This window comes from Gastrolobium bilobum, unplaced genomic scaffold (assembly GCF_033153095.1).
Source record: "Gastrolobium bilobum isolate Gb01-03AN ecotype WA unplaced genomic scaffold, APGP_CSIRO_Gbil_v1 utg21466, whole genome shotgun sequence".
Taxonomy (NCBI): domain Eukaryota; kingdom Viridiplantae; phylum Streptophyta; class Magnoliopsida; order Fabales; family Fabaceae; genus Gastrolobium; species Gastrolobium bilobum.
This window is the reverse complement of record NW_026895308.1, coordinates 103661-118502: the sequence shown is the minus strand read 5'-3', so window position 1 is coordinate 118502 and position 14842 is coordinate 103661. Positions and strand designations below refer to the sequence as shown.

The window sequence follows — 14842 nt, the reverse complement described above, 5'->3', positions numbered from 1 at the left end:
CAGAGTTAGTTATTTTATTTCAAATTATGTTGTTGGTATTTTATTTCATCTATTAGCAAATGTAAGTGGCTATAAATAGATAGTATACTGATCACAAGAGCAATCACTGATTGAATTAAAAAATCATAGTCTTCCTTCAAAATTATCTCTTCTTTCTTAGTCTTTTTCTTATTCTTCTCCTTCTTTCTTTATCGCTCCATTATTCTTGATCTAACTTCTTTCTTACTCTCTTCAATCATTCTCCTTTTTTCCTAATGTTCTCTCTTTCTAATTTTTTATTATTAGACTAGTTGAATAATCGATGAATCGATAGATAATAAAAAAAATACATATCAACAGATTTAAATGTTTTCATAGTAAAAATCTTAAATGATATGATAATGACTATTGACTAACGCGCGTCATGAGAATCTCAAAGTATAAGAAAAAAGAACAGCTTCCACTAAATGGATAAATAGATACTGTTCTAAAGGATAAAGACCCTTATTCTTTTACAACTACAAAGAATACAATAGGAATGAGGAGAAAAAAATAAAAATAAAAATCTGCTGAGTAATGCAAATCTATATATGATTCAATCAGAAGCAACAATCCAGGACCCAGCAACAACATAGAGCAGCACAACTGCAACAAAAGAGAAAAAAAAACAAAGTCAAAACAAAGATTCAGTGTTTATGAAAAAGCTAGCAGAAAATAAGTTAGGAATAATTTTGTAAACAAACTTACCATCCCTTCCAGAAGCCATCACCCTTACTTGTGGTTTGCTCTGTAACACTTTGTTGGGTGTACCCTACAGGACCATCCTTAGAAGGGTAACCCATAGGTGGTGGGGCACTAACATATGAAGCTGGTGGAGGATAGGCTTGACCTGTTGGGGGATATGATACTATTGCATCATAATATCATATCATTAATATCGATCAGTTAGTAAAATTTCACAAATCACATGGAAACAAGAGTAATTTCAACTTAAGCTTTAATTATGTAAAAACCAACTTGGACATTTATTTAAGGTAGAAAAAAAAAATTATTGAGCATGCAAACTTGACCGAATCATTTTCATTTGTGTTAATTTATTTGGATAAAAAAAATAGGGAAAAGTATTTCTCCGATCACTGGAAATAAAGTTATCTGTAATGAACTTAAAACGATGTCATTTTGGAATTATAAAATAAAAAAATTATAATGATAAAGACTGACGTAATCTTGTGATTTATTAGCATTATAAAAATACCTTGATTTCTGTCTCAAAACGATGTCGTTTTGAGTTCACCAGAGGTAAACTTATCTTCATTGAAGATAGAAATTCTTTACCCAAAAAAATAACATAGGAAACCATATTTTCTTTTTAAAAAATAAAGTAATGATTTCAAACCATATTTTATATTATATCTCTTAATACACATTCTCATTCAAAAACCCTTTTCATATCAAGGATGAAGATCGAACTTATAATTTTGTGATCATAAAAATTACCGTATAAAACAATTATATCACCTAACAATTCTAACAGATAAGTGAAGATTAATTAATAATTTTATATTATATCCTTTAGAAAGAAAGATGCTCCATAAAAGGTTAAGAAAGATCACCTATTTTATAGAAATTTTTAAATAGATTATTTCTCATCTACTAAAAAAAAATAAAAGAACTGAGAATTAAATTAAAATTACGACTAATGTGGAGGAAAGATTCGACTAATCCTCGATAGCATAAGAAATTATATTTTGGTTTGAAGAATTAGAAACATTTTGGTGAGATTAAGTGGATAGATGGGAAAAACTCACCAGGAGCTTCTTGCTGATTGTTGAAGTGACTCATGGTGATGATGAAGTTGCTCTTTTCTTATACAATCAAGTTAACAAGGGATGATGACGGGTATGTGATTGGAAACTATGGAAGTCAATATGTGTATATATAGGTTCATTGGGGTGGATATGGTTCCAATGACGTGTGGGACAAACGCGTAGCAAGTGAGAAAGCAAAGACGCTGTTTGTATTTGTTTTTCGTTTTTTGTTTTTTGTTTTTTTGTGTGTGTAGATTACATTTGAATTTTAGGTGCAAGGTGGCTGTGTTTGTTGCATGCCACGCGACACGCATCATGTGTTCCTTATCCTTCCAAATTTCGATTTCACGCGTTACGTTTTCTAAACATTTGGTCTTTGTCGATTTCTCTGTTTCATTTATATCGACACGTTGTGATAATATTTTAATATTAAAGAATAATTTTAATGGGTTTGTTTTTTCTAATATTATTTTAGATAACTTTATCTAATGTTCAAAAAACGACGTCATTTTGGGACGAAAATCATGATATTTTTGTAATTTTAATTTATTTCAGGGTTATAACAGGCCTTATTACTCTAATTTTTTTACTTTTCAACTCCAAAATGACGTCGTTTCGATAAACAATAGATAAAGTTATTTAAAGTAACATCAGAAACTTTTTTCTCATTCTTAATTTATATGGTATTTATTATATTTAATATTCAATAATTTATTAAAAAATAAAACTAAATGTATAATATGTATTAATTTTATAAGATGTAAATATTTATTTTTATATTTTTAAATTAAAAATCTCTTATATACTCAAATAAATTTTATTCGGTATTTGTTTTTAATTTTTATTATATACATTTAGTAAAATATTGATTATTTTTTTTCATAATATGTAATAAAATTTATAATATTATTATAGATGTCGGAGTCTGTCAGAATATCAAAAAATGTCAAACATGACACTTCAGATTTTTTTAAGTATGGTGAATATAATTGTAGATTGAGTCATCATATAATATAATAATCTTTTGGGCATAAAGAAAGCAAAGAAGACTCTTGGAAGGCACCTGTTCGGTATGAACATTAAAAGGTGGATATCGTTGGGTATTGTATGTGTAAGATCCTCTTCCGTTAACCTGTTTATGATACTTATATAGGTCCTAATTAACAATTACTAATGATCGTGGATGGTTATTGAGATCGTGGCATTGCCAACTTGTGGAATAAATCGTGGGTTAGGGTCCCTATTTTGGACTCCAATTCGGGACTTTGAGTAAGAATTATTAAACGGGTTCTTAGATAAATTTATATGGACTCTTTCTAATAGTCAGCCCATCCGGGTTACAAACCCGGAACAGTACCAATTAAAATTAATTAATCTTTATTATTTTCTTTTGTTGGTTATCTTTATTTTTTCAAATTAATGTAAAAGTTAGAAAAAAAAATAATGATTAATTTTGAAAAGGTTCGAGCCATTAAACTCTCATAGCTCAAATGACTTTAATTAAAAGTAATGGTATCGACGAGCTCTTTACATCTCAGTTGATTTTTTTTATTATTAAAAAGAATTAAATATTAGTTCATTTTATTTTTTCAAAGTGACACATAATTAACATTAAAAATAACACGATAATAAAAATGATCAAAGAAATTTAAATATTGTTAAATGTATTTTATTTTTTATTGATTCATCTATATTTTATTTTATTTTTCTACATTGGAAAAGAAAAAGAAAAGAATTTGAACATATCTTATTTCTTTTCATCAGAAATTTCTTCTTTTTATTTTATTTCCCTACATCGTTGTTCTTGCTTAATTTTATCCAATAGATCACTTTTACCCTTTTTTTTATATTTGCGCCATTTTGAAATATTTATTGTTACCATTATTTTGTACCGCTATTATTTTTTGTATCATTTTAATGGTTTTGTCTAGTGTTCAGTAGTGGAAAAAGAGCTTTGACCAAGCATACCAAAAAAAAAAAAAAGAGCTTTGACCAAAGAGTTCGAGGATGTTTCTGTCTCCATTCCTCCTTTATTGAACTTTTTCATTTGTTTTGTTTAAGTTTTAATGAAAAAATGATTGTCATTTTAAATAACATAATTGTTTAACAAATATATAACAAAATGATCGTATTTCCTTATATATTTGTTTGCCTTTTAGATTCTATTTTCTTACATAATTAGAAGGAGAGGAAAAAATAGAGTATTATTAAGAAGAAGAAAAATAAAAAATTAACAAATATACACCAAAACATGATATTTTCACTTAAAATGACATAAAATTATGTCATTTAAAATAATAAATATTTTTCTCATTTTTCATTCATTGTTTTATTTTTCATTTTTTGCAATTTACTTTTTGTCTTTTCTATTTGTTAAAATGATCATATGTTGTTATATATTTGTTAGCCTTTTAGATTTTATTTTCTGGGTCCCTCTTTTCTCATGTTGTAAGAGAAAGAATTTTCCTACTATAGAAACAATAAGTGATGGATTCCACCTCTCATTAAAAAACAAAAATAAAAAAAGTTATTGCACACATTTCGATGTCTCTCTAGTGGGAGAAAGAATTCTCATGTAACATGAGAATTCTTTTCCCCTTATTTTCTTCACATAATTAGGAGGAGAGCAAAAAATAGAGTATTAGTATTATGAAGAAGATAGAAAGTAAAAAAGTCAACAAATATGCACAAAGACATGATCTTTTCACTTAAAATGACACAAAATTATGTTATTTAAAATAATTTTTTTTCTCATTTTTCATTCATTTGTTTTATTTTTTATTTTTTGTAATTTATCTTTTGTCTTTTCTATTTGTTACTATTATATTAAAAAAGATAAAATGAAAAAAAAAAGACGACATAAGATATAAGGACTAAATAGGTGTTATCAAATGAGAATAACTCAGTTGGCGCATGAGAGCTGAGCATGTGAGGGTGAAAACATGTGTTTAATCTTTTCTAGTATCATCTTTAGGAGAAGTTTAAAGTCTTAGGCTCTGTTTGATTTCTGTTTTGCAAAACAGTTTTTTAGTTTTCAGAACAAAAAAACTAAAAAACTCGTTTGGTAAGACCTGTTTTGTAAAAAATGTTTTGAAAACTATAACTGTTTTTTTGTTTTTAAAATCAAATTTAGAGAACATGTCTGAGTTGTTTTTGTTTTCTGTTTTGGTTTTTAACTTTCAAAAAGAAAAAAGTATAGAAAACAACGGTTTCCATAACTATTTTACAAAACAATTTTAAGAAAAAAAACCAGAACACAATCAAACATGCCCTTAATCTTGGACTCACTCTGAATAGAATTGTCTCCCATAAAAAATACCTTGGTTTATTAAAAAAGAAGAAGGACAAAATAGGTGTTCGTCTTGTTTTTATTTCCGTTGTTCTTTTTTTCTCTTATAATTTTTACTTGACTCCTATCTATTTTTATATTATGATATCGTTTTGTGTTTTGAAAAATTATTATAAGAGCAAAATAAAATTACAAAGATAACATGTATTTTTTTATGGGGAGAGGTTATACTTACTACCTATTTTTTTTACTACCTGTAACTACAAAATCTTAACCATTGATTTTCGTCAATCTAACGGTTGTAATTTAGAGGTAATACTTATTAATTAATTATTAATTTATAATAAATTGTAACCGTTAGATTAGAGGAAATCAACAGTTAAAATTTGATAGTAAGAGATAATAAGAAAAATGGAAAAGTTCACCAATGCCCCTGTGGTTTGCTTCAGAATCATTTATGCTCCTGTGGTTTTTTTCCTATCCCATATGCCCCTGTGCTTTGTAAAAAATAAGAAACCACAGAGGTATATGTGATAAAAAACATATCATTTTACAAACCACGGGGGCATAAGTGATTCTGAAGTAAATCACAGGGGTATTGGTGAACTTTTTCCTAAGAAAAATAGATAGTAAGTATAATCTTATTTTTTTTTTATGATACCAAATAATCTCATTTTGAATTCTAATTTTTAAGAGATTATTTTATTTTCTGTAAAATGAGAAATATATTTTTTTAATTCTACTTAATAATTTTTTTGGGCATTCTTTAACGTTATTTATCTTAATTTTGAATACTAAGTTTTTCCCAAGATAAATTATAGTTAATTATTTAATTCATTAAAGTAATATACCAAATAAAAAATAAAATAATTTTATTAATGGTTCAAAATTCCATGTAACAGGCCAACCCATATCAATTCCCTAGACCTGGGCCTATTACCCAATCAAAGCCCAAAAGCCATGTACCGAAATTCTAAACTCTAGAACCATTGACCCATCAGCTTCTAAAGGCAAGAGAAAACCTAGCCACCCGAACAACCTCGAACCTTAAAATACGAGTAGCAAGCTCGGTTCGGTACAGAAAAGCTGATTTCGAAGAGGTTGTGGGTCTTGCTCTCTCTCTGTCATCTTTCAAGGAAGAACAAAATTGGTCACTGTACTCATCCACTTGGAAACGCCACTAATAGGTAATCCTTAATTCATTTCATTTTTATGCTAAACATTTTGAGATTAATAAAGTTTCATTTAACATGTTCATGCTATTGATTAGTGTTTTTTTTAGTTGCATATAAGTTGTATGATGAAATGCTTGAATCCCTAGTATGTTAAATTTTGGATCCCTGTCTTTTATTTGATAGTGATCTATGAGCTCAAGTGTGTGGAAGCATGATGTGTGAAATGAAATCTGGAGTGGGTTACTGCTGATTTTAGAATTTATAATAAGTTCTAGAATGTGTTGTGTTTTTCTTTGTAGAATGTAGACAGTGTTTTTTGAGTGAAAAATTAGGATATGTGTCTTGGGGTATCTGGTGCTGTGTTTTACTTCCCTATTTTGATTTTTTCTTTATACTTGTTTGATTGCTCATTGCTTGTTTTAATGTAAGGTGTGTAAATTAGAACATTGTGAAGTACACTTAATAAACGCCAAAGGGACTTGTTCGCATTTGGAAATAAAGGTTTAGCTCCTGACGTTGTGTTTGATGTCAATTAATGATTTCATAGGGGTTCTTTATATGTACATGGGAGCTTCGGATATGAGTTCTTTTTTAGTTCCAGAACAAGCTTCATGTTGTGTGGAAGCTAAAAATTGTATTTTTGCATCAGTGTGTAGTAATACTTTGAGAAAGTTTCATGTACATGTTTATGGGTCTAGTGGAGTACTCTAGGTTTATTGTTCTGTTGCTAGGACAGAGTTCTTCTCTGACTTGGGTTTCAAATACTCTTTGAAAAAACGATAATCTCAGTATTATATATTTTGCAAAAGGTCTGAATTACATAAGGCACCTAAAGAATATTTACAGCCCAAAGATAATTAAAATCCTAAAGAAAATGTAATTCTAATTAAATATAAAATCCTAGATAAATAATAATTGCTTGTAAAATCCTAATCGAATATAAAATCCTGGATCTTAGTCAAATATAATATCCTAATAATATGCTACTCCATTTTGCATCGCCTACCTTACAACAGTAAAATTGCCTCACTGTGTTTTCTCCTATACGTTGTCCTGAATGAAAGCCTTGGGGTGATACAGTTGTTGCTTTAGTTCATCTTTTTGTCTACTCCCATCTCTTGTTTTGATGATTTTCAATTTTTGAAGTCTAGCTGGACAATTGATGTTATCTCTGTTACTAATTTAATAGTTTTTCTGGTTGTCTTTAGCTGCTTCTGTTTTCCCTACTCAGTACCCTGTTTTCATTTTCTCTTTTGTTATTTCAAACTTCTTTATATACTACTCAGATTGATTCTACCTGTCTGAACAGTTACCCTAGAAACTGTTGATAATTGACTTGGTATCCATAAGCCTCTAGGTGTGGGCTAGTGGTGGAGAGGATCTGGTTAGTATGAGGAGTTGTTGGGCCTATGTGCCAAGTACAGGGGTATTTTTACTAGTTGCTACATCATTTGGTCAAAGGATTCTTATAAAATATTTTATATGTATTATATTTTTCTTCTCCTAGTATGTACAACTCTCAATGGTAGCACTTTTTAAGCTATAGCTCAACCTCAATTTTATTAACATACTTTTTTATTTTTATGTGGCTCATTTTATTTCTAAAAAGAGTTAGGCAATGTGATTTGGAATAGGTGAGATTGAAACTATGATGGGATCTTCTTCTGTCAGTGAAACCAAATAGATAATACGGTAGAACCGGACTGCCATGTTGTTAAATGCTAATTGTCGCAATGATTTCATCAAAATTTTAAAATAATTATCAACTTTATTGTTGCTCAACATGCTAATTGTTGTTGGAAATTGAAATTATGAAAAGGGATAAATACATTGATTCCCCTCAGCTTTGTAAAGACTTTACTTTTTGTTAGCAAATTCATCTTTACTATCAGTATATCACTAAGCTTAAGTTTTTAAACCAGCATTCTACCCATCAATTCCTTTGTAAAAACTTTGTATATAGAAACCCAAGTACCTATACATTGTCCATTACACAAACCTACTAAAGTTTTAGGGTTTAACTGTCAAAATTGAAAGTTGTGGAATCTATTTATAAATATCTCAAATCTCATATCTGAAGGGGTTTCTGTGCACCTTTTCTTTATATGAAAAAAATTATAGAAAAACATGCAGAACAATAATCAATGTCTATTTTAGGACATCCTGGAAATATTTATTTTCTAGTTGTAGAGAGCATAACGAATCTGAATTAAGCTTAAATCTTTTACCTGACGATGGCTGATGGTAGGATATGACTTAAGAGAATTAGATTCTGTGTCATATTTCATATACTGATTTTTACAAAAGAAGTAAAAATATGTAGATTCTTATGTGGGTTTCTTGTCCTGTAATATGTACATGCAGGTTTTAGCATCAAACATTGTCGAGTCATAAATTAGCTTCATCACTCAATTAAAGTTTCCACCGGAAGCAGCCAAAATGTCGCGGAAGGGTTTGATGGAACAGGACCTGAGTAAGTTGGATGTGACAAAATTGCATCCACTTTCTCCTGAGGTCATATCTCGGCAGGCCACTATTAATATTGGTAATATTTTCTCTTACATTTTGGGTTAATTTATTTCAAATTTTTTGTAACCATATTAGAACTTTAACAAATTTCTCATTAAAAAGTTGTGTAAGCTTTTCCATAGATGAATGTTATGCTGATGAATAATGAATTGTATCCTGGCAGGCACCATAGGTCATGTGGCCCATGGCAAATCAACAGTTGTGAAAGCAATATCAGGTGTTCAGGTAGTCTTGAAATTTTCTCTACTTTTGTTTGTGGTGTGCCATGTAGTGCCCCAATTAGTTTGGGCAAAGGTGATGTTGATGCTTGTTGGTGGTTTAGGGGTGAGGATGGTGGTTTTTATTTTAAGTGTATATTGTATTTATGTATTTCATGGGACATGGTGTTCTGGAAAGATTCTTCGTCAGAGATTCATTTAAACATAAGTGATTTGTTTCAACGGAAAGAAAGTATTTACTTGTGTCATAACTTAAGAAGATTATTGATAACAATTTATATTTTACTCAATCATAGTAGCAGGTGGGTACATGAAGCTTGTGAAATCTGAGCTGCCATATAATTATGAAATGTTTTTGTTCTATACATGGATTTTAGTTTGTCATAGATAAATTGTACAGTTAGGTTCACTTGATTGATTAACGATACTATTTATGGAAGCCCGCCCCTAAGGAGAAGTTTTCGTCTCCATGTGGTTACATAGTTGTTTGACAACATTCAGGTCAATTGAATTTGTTACCCTATTTTTTTATCTTCAGATTTTAAAAAAGGATTATGCATAATTATGCCATATTGTACTCTTAATGCATTTTCCCTGAGCTTATATTTTAAGTGTTGATCTCTGTGGTTTCCCATGAATGTCTTGCAGACTGTGCGTTTCAAAAATGAGTTGGAACGTAACATTACAATCAAGCTTGGCTATGCAAATGCAAAAATATATAAGTGTGAAGATGAACGGTGTCCGAGGCCTATGTGCTACAAGTGTGTATTTATTTTGCATTTGCCATTACAATATTGGATTATTTCAACTTTTGTTTATGTGATAAATTTTTTTGTACAGGTCTTATGGAAGTGGAAAGGAAGATAGTCCTATGTGTGATGTGCCAGGGTTTGAAAACTCCAAGATGAAATTACTGAGACATGTTTCTTTTGTGGATTGTCCGGTAAAGTTCCGAACTATCATTTGTTATTTAGGGCTGTTTTATTCATAATTTCATTAGATTTTGGATATAATATAGCATCTAATTTCTTATAGCTACACATTTGGTTTTATTTTTTTATTCTTTAGCATATTCTCTCTCCCAAATCTTTTAATCCTAGGAAAATATGGTCATTGTAGTGTGTGTATGTATGTACATATGTATGTATATTGAGAAATTCTTAGGTTGAGCAAGAGAAATCTCTTGTTCTTTACTATTAAATGCGTGTCCCCTCACCTCTGTAAGCCATAAATGTCTCTCCCTTTTATTGCACTTTTAATGCTATAGAAGTTGTACACATTCAATGGTATAGCACCTAAGATTTTTTCATATATATTTTTGCTTTTACATGTGGAATTTTCATGTTGCTATGGGTATCCTCCTTGTAAGTCAGGTAGTTACAGGTCCTCAATCAATGCTAAGTCATTAAATATATATCTAGTTTGCTTTCTTTACATCAGTATAGTATTTGTTCTTACTTTTTCAATTTCTGTAGGGACATGATATTCTCATGGCTACAATGCTTAATGGAGCAGCAATCATGGATGGAGCTTTGTTACTCATAGCTGCTAATGAAAGCTGCCCACAACCACAAACCTCTGAGCATTTAGCTGCTGTGGAAATCATGCGTCTACAGCACATAATAATCCTTCAGAACAAGGTAGACCTGATTCAAGAAAATGTGGCAATCAATCAGCATGAAGCAATTCAAAAGTTTATACAAGTAAGCTTTCCTTCAAGTGGTTTCTGCTATACAAGTCAATCCCTTTTCAATAACTAACATGATATCCTCCTCCTTTTTTGATGGCTTACCAGGGAACTGTTGCTGATGGTGCCCCAGTAGTACCTATTTCAGCACAATTGAAGTATAATATTGATGTTGTGTGTGAATATATTGTGAAAAAGATCCCAATCCCTGAAAGGAACTTTGTTTCTCCACCTAATATGATTGTAATCCGGTCATTTGATGTCAATAAACCTGGTTTTGAGGTTGATGAAGTAAAAGGAGGCGTAGCTGGTGGAAGCATTTTGAGGGTAAGTCTTTTGGTCAATATTCCAAATATATTGCTTAATTTGTGACATGACTTGCAGATGTTAGTATTCCTAATAATGTTTGGAATGATTTCTGCCTTGACATGTATAATGCATAGTTTCAGAATGTTTAATGTATGTTAGAACGTTAAAGTTTTTTGCAAATAATGCCAATGATATGCACTATTATACATGGATGCTTATTGCTCAATGAATGAGAAACATGCGATTTGGAAGAGACTCTGTATGCCATTCTATTTCCAAACCAGAACAAAGGAATAAACTTTGTGTTGTGTTTTTGTTTTTAAACCAATTGAATTAATTTGTTATCATGAATTTTTAAGTGGCTGAGAGGTCATGGACCCATTGATACTGGGCCAAGTCTGGGATCAAATATATTGACCTGTTCTTTTTAAACGCATCTGACAATTTTTCTCTGCAGGGGGTTTTGAAGGTCAACCAATTCATTGAAGTTCGACCTGGGATAGTTGTTAAAGACGAGAGTGGAAATATGAAATGCACACCCATATACTCCAGAATAATTTCATTGTATGCTGAACAAAATGAGCTTCAATTTGCTGTGCCTGGAGGGCTTATTGGTGTTGGTACAACAATGGATCCCACTTTAACACGTGCTGACAGGCTGGTAGGGCAAGTTCTCGGAGAGGTTGGATCACTGCCTGAGGTTTATGTTGAACTTGAGGTAGGTAGCCATGCCTAATGGTTTATCAGTTTATGCATGCCTGCCATGAACTTGGGTTGTCAATCATCTTGCTGAGTTTTGCAATTCATAAGACATGTGGGGATAAAGAGCTTACTTTTTAAAGCATCTTCATTCAACACATTAGATTGGTGGTCAAGACGTGGAGGTCTCTAAAGTCTATACATTTACTACTGCTAATTCAATGCCATGTGTGTCAAACTTTCTTTTGTCATGACTTGTGAAAGATGACACTCAGTTCACCGGTTGGTCATGCAGGTAAATTTTTTCTTGCTTCGACGGCTTCTTGGTGTCCGGACAAAAGGGTCTGAGAGACAGGGAAAGGTATCTAAGCTGGCCAAGGGAGAGATGTTAATGTTGAACATAGGATCAATGTCAACGGGGGCCAGGGTAGTTGCTGTTAAGAATGACTTGGCAAAGTTGCAACTTACTTCACCTGTGTGCACTAGCAAGGGTGAGAAGATTGCACTTAGTAGACGTGTTGAGAAGCATTGGCGTCTTATTGGGTGGGGTCAAATCCAAGCAGGAATCACTCTTGATGTCCCTTCTACACCCATTCTGAGTTGAAGACAAGACTACAAAAAAAAAAAAACACCTTTTATAAAAACGTGAGATGAATTTAGATATGTGGGAAGGGAGACAATTGTTGGGAACCATTTTTGTGAGGTGGAGAAGAAAACCTTTGGATTGTCAATGTTTGTTTATACATTGTTATTCATTTGTTTTCCCCCAATGTTTACCTATTATTGAAGTTGTATGTAATTCTGATTTTGAGTTTAGATTGGGAGCAATCATCTCAGCGAGCACTTGGTTTCATTTCATGGTCACCTTACCGGTAAGCATTATTGGTCCGGCATTTGCTTTACAATGAAGCATTTCATAATCTAAACCATATGTATACTACTAGCCATACTTTAAAATAGATAGTGGCACTCTTTGTCTGGTCAGTCCTTGTCGTTAAGATTGTTCGTAAGCCAATAATTTAATGGAAATTGTAAATAATAAAAAAAAACCCAAAACGTTGAATATGGAAAATTGAATTTTTTATTGTGTTGGGTCAAATCTAATTTTTGTTACCTAAGAGTAGATCTCAGGATTTGAATGACTTAAAAGAGTAATGAGTTCGATTTGTGAGAGTCTAAATCCCTGGGAAGTGTGGAGAAGCTCAAATTCGTAATCGGATTAGTTGAATTTATTAGGGTTTCACAGGCTCAAACTCGAAATTGGATTAGTTGGGGTGATATTTACTAAAATCTGACTTGATATTTAAATTGAAGTAAGTTTGTCGGTGTGTGAATTATTTTTGAGAGGGAGGAGTTTGAAATCTTATAAAAGCTGTATGTTATTATCATTACTATTATTATTATCAGTGATTGTTGATGGAATGTAATGAAATTTGGATAAAATACTTATATTTCTGATTTTTGTTTTTATATGAAAGTAATTTATAATGTAAATTGCAGTTCATGATTTGTTTTTAATTTTTTATTCTTTAAGTTTATGCATATATATATATAGGGATTTACATTTCTGCCGCTGTTGTACGTACAACAATCAAATACTTGTCATATATATACTTGAAAATATTAAATGCTGGAAATCATAACCATACAAAGGATGAAAACATTAAATGTGAGAAAAATTTTACAGTTTAAATTTTCAATGATCTTATTTTCTAAAAGTTACTTCTTATTATTATTTTAATGTTGCTTATAAGCTTATTAATTTTGGATTTATTTGAAGTCTTGTTCTTGTGTCTCTTTTTTCTCCTTTGTTATATAACTTTTACATTTTGTCTCAAAAATAAAATGTTATAAAGAGTGGGTAGAATAGATAAAAAAAGATTTAAGATATTGTAAACAAAGCCACAGGATAAATCACAACAGAAACAAACAAGTTAATTTGTACATAAAAATGTTGATTGTGACATTGTGTAGGATTTCTTTCAATAGTCTAACGGTTTGGTGCTTGTCATTTTAAATGATATAAGTTATGTCAATAATCTGAAATGAATTATATCTACCGTCTTCTTATAAAATAGAAAAATCGATCAAATCCTAACCGCTTTAGGTTGGATTAGATCGGATCTGAATTTAAAACTGAAATAACTTCAAGGGGCGATATACTTGGCTATGGTTTAATAGATAATTGAATGGTGAAACAAGAATAAAATTGAATTAGATATATAAATTTTTTCTTCAAAACTGATTTAATCGAATCCAATTACCAAAACACACCTAACTGTTGTCCCAAAGCTCTTCGTATAATGGAATGTGTTTATTCTGCTGCATGGACTTCTAAAGGTATATAGTCTTGAGTAAGTTTTTTTGAGAGAGAAAAAAGAAATCCTAATTGAAAAGTACTTTGACTTATGGGGAATAAGTTTTTTTTATGTTGCATCAGACAATTTTGTCTCATACAACATACAAAAAAATGAATGGGATCTACTAAGGAAAAGAGAAAAAAAGAAAAATAAAAAGAAAAAGAAAAAGAAAAATGGGTTACACCAATTTTTTGTATGTACATAAGACAAAATTTATCTCATGCAACATGAGAGATATTTCTATAATATGTAAATACTTTGTTGTGTGAATGTTTACCGAATGACAAGCCAACCTAACTCTAATTTTCTTATCCAAATGCAGTATTATCGTTTGCAATATATGGAAGGAGGTAGTTGATCCATGTGTTGTTAACCAAACTAATTTAGAATGAGAATTTAAATCTTCTTAAATTTTTTCTTTTTAATATTTATTAACAAAAGAAAAATATTAGTTTCACTAGTGTGGGTGAGTGCTGATTCAAAAAAAAAAAAAAAAATTTATAAAGATGCTTGGGCTTGCTGGCATGAGTTCTAGAATATGTTTTTCTTTAAAGTTTTTGTATTTTGAATGAAAAAATTGAAGCTGTATCTTAGGTATTTAGTGCTGTTTATGCTAGATTCGCACGAAACCTCTAGGTAATGGTTCACGGAGCTGAAATTTTGCACATATTTTTTGTAAAAATTATATTTTATTTAAGATATTCTTATTCGTACTTATTTATGAATTTTATATCTAAAATTTCCTCTCTTAAATTTGAACATGTATTATAAAGTTGACAATGAGGGGGC

At 30.6% G+C, this 14842-nt stretch overlaps 2 protein-coding genes across 2 annotated transcripts; one reads left to right on the top strand and one right to left on the bottom strand.

The window, feature by feature from the left end:
- Positions 1-497: 497 nt before the first annotated feature.
- LOC133305122 (protein CYSTEINE-RICH TRANSMEMBRANE MODULE 9-like) lies at positions 498-1924 on the bottom strand. The gene is made up of 3 exons (XM_061505260.1): positions 1788-1924; positions 727-886; positions 498-624 (listed from the first exon to the last, which is right to left on the bottom strand). The coding sequence occupies exons 1-3, from the start codon at positions 1819-1821 to the stop codon at positions 579-581; spliced, it is 240 nt and encodes a 79-aa protein (XP_061361244.1). The 5' UTR covers positions 1822-1924; the 3' UTR covers positions 498-578.
- A 4178-nt stretch (positions 1925-6102) lies between these two features.
- LOC133305024 (eukaryotic translation initiation factor 2 subunit gamma-like) lies at positions 6103-12631 on the top strand. Its single transcript, XM_061505131.1, has 9 exons — positions 6103-6263; positions 8616-8796; positions 8944-9005; positions 9647-9759; positions 9839-9941; positions 10474-10701; positions 10794-11012; positions 11452-11712; positions 11989-12631. Exons 2-9 carry the CDS (start codon positions 8691-8693, stop codon positions 12295-12297), a joined length of 1401 nt encoding a protein of 466 aa, XP_061361115.1. The 5' UTR covers positions 6103-6263; positions 8616-8690; the 3' UTR covers positions 12298-12631.
- Positions 12632-14842: the final 2211 nt, after the last annotated feature.

What these genes read in the sequence shown, in the direction of transcription:
- LOC133305024 (XM_061505131.1), top strand. Translation starts at nt 8,691, where the DNA reads ATGTCGCGGAAGGGTTTGATGGAACAGGACCTGAGTAAGTTGGATGTG. An exon ending in AAGCAATATCAGGTGTTCAG is followed by an intron (nt 9,006 to 9,646) that starts GTAGTCTTGAAA and finishes AATGTCTTGCAG; the next exon opens with ACTGTGCGTTTCAAAAATGA. An exon ending in CTGGTGGAAGCATTTTGAGG is followed by an intron (nt 11,013 to 11,451) that starts GTAAGTCTTTTG and finishes TTTTCTCTGCAG; the next exon opens with GGGGTTTTGAAGGTCAACCA.
- LOC133305122 (XM_061505260.1), bottom strand. Translation starts at nt 1,821, where the DNA reads ATGAGTCACTTCAACAATCAGCAAGAAGCTCCTG. An exon ending in CAATCAGCAAGAAGCTCCTG is followed by an intron (nt 887 to 1,787) that starts GTGAGTTTTTCC and finishes ATGATGCAATAG; the next exon opens with TATCATATCCCCCAACAGGT. An exon ending in GATGGCTTCTGGAAGGGATG is followed by an intron (nt 625 to 726) that starts GTAAGTTTGTTT and finishes CTTTTGTTGCAG; the next exon opens with TTGTGCTGCTCTATGTTGTT.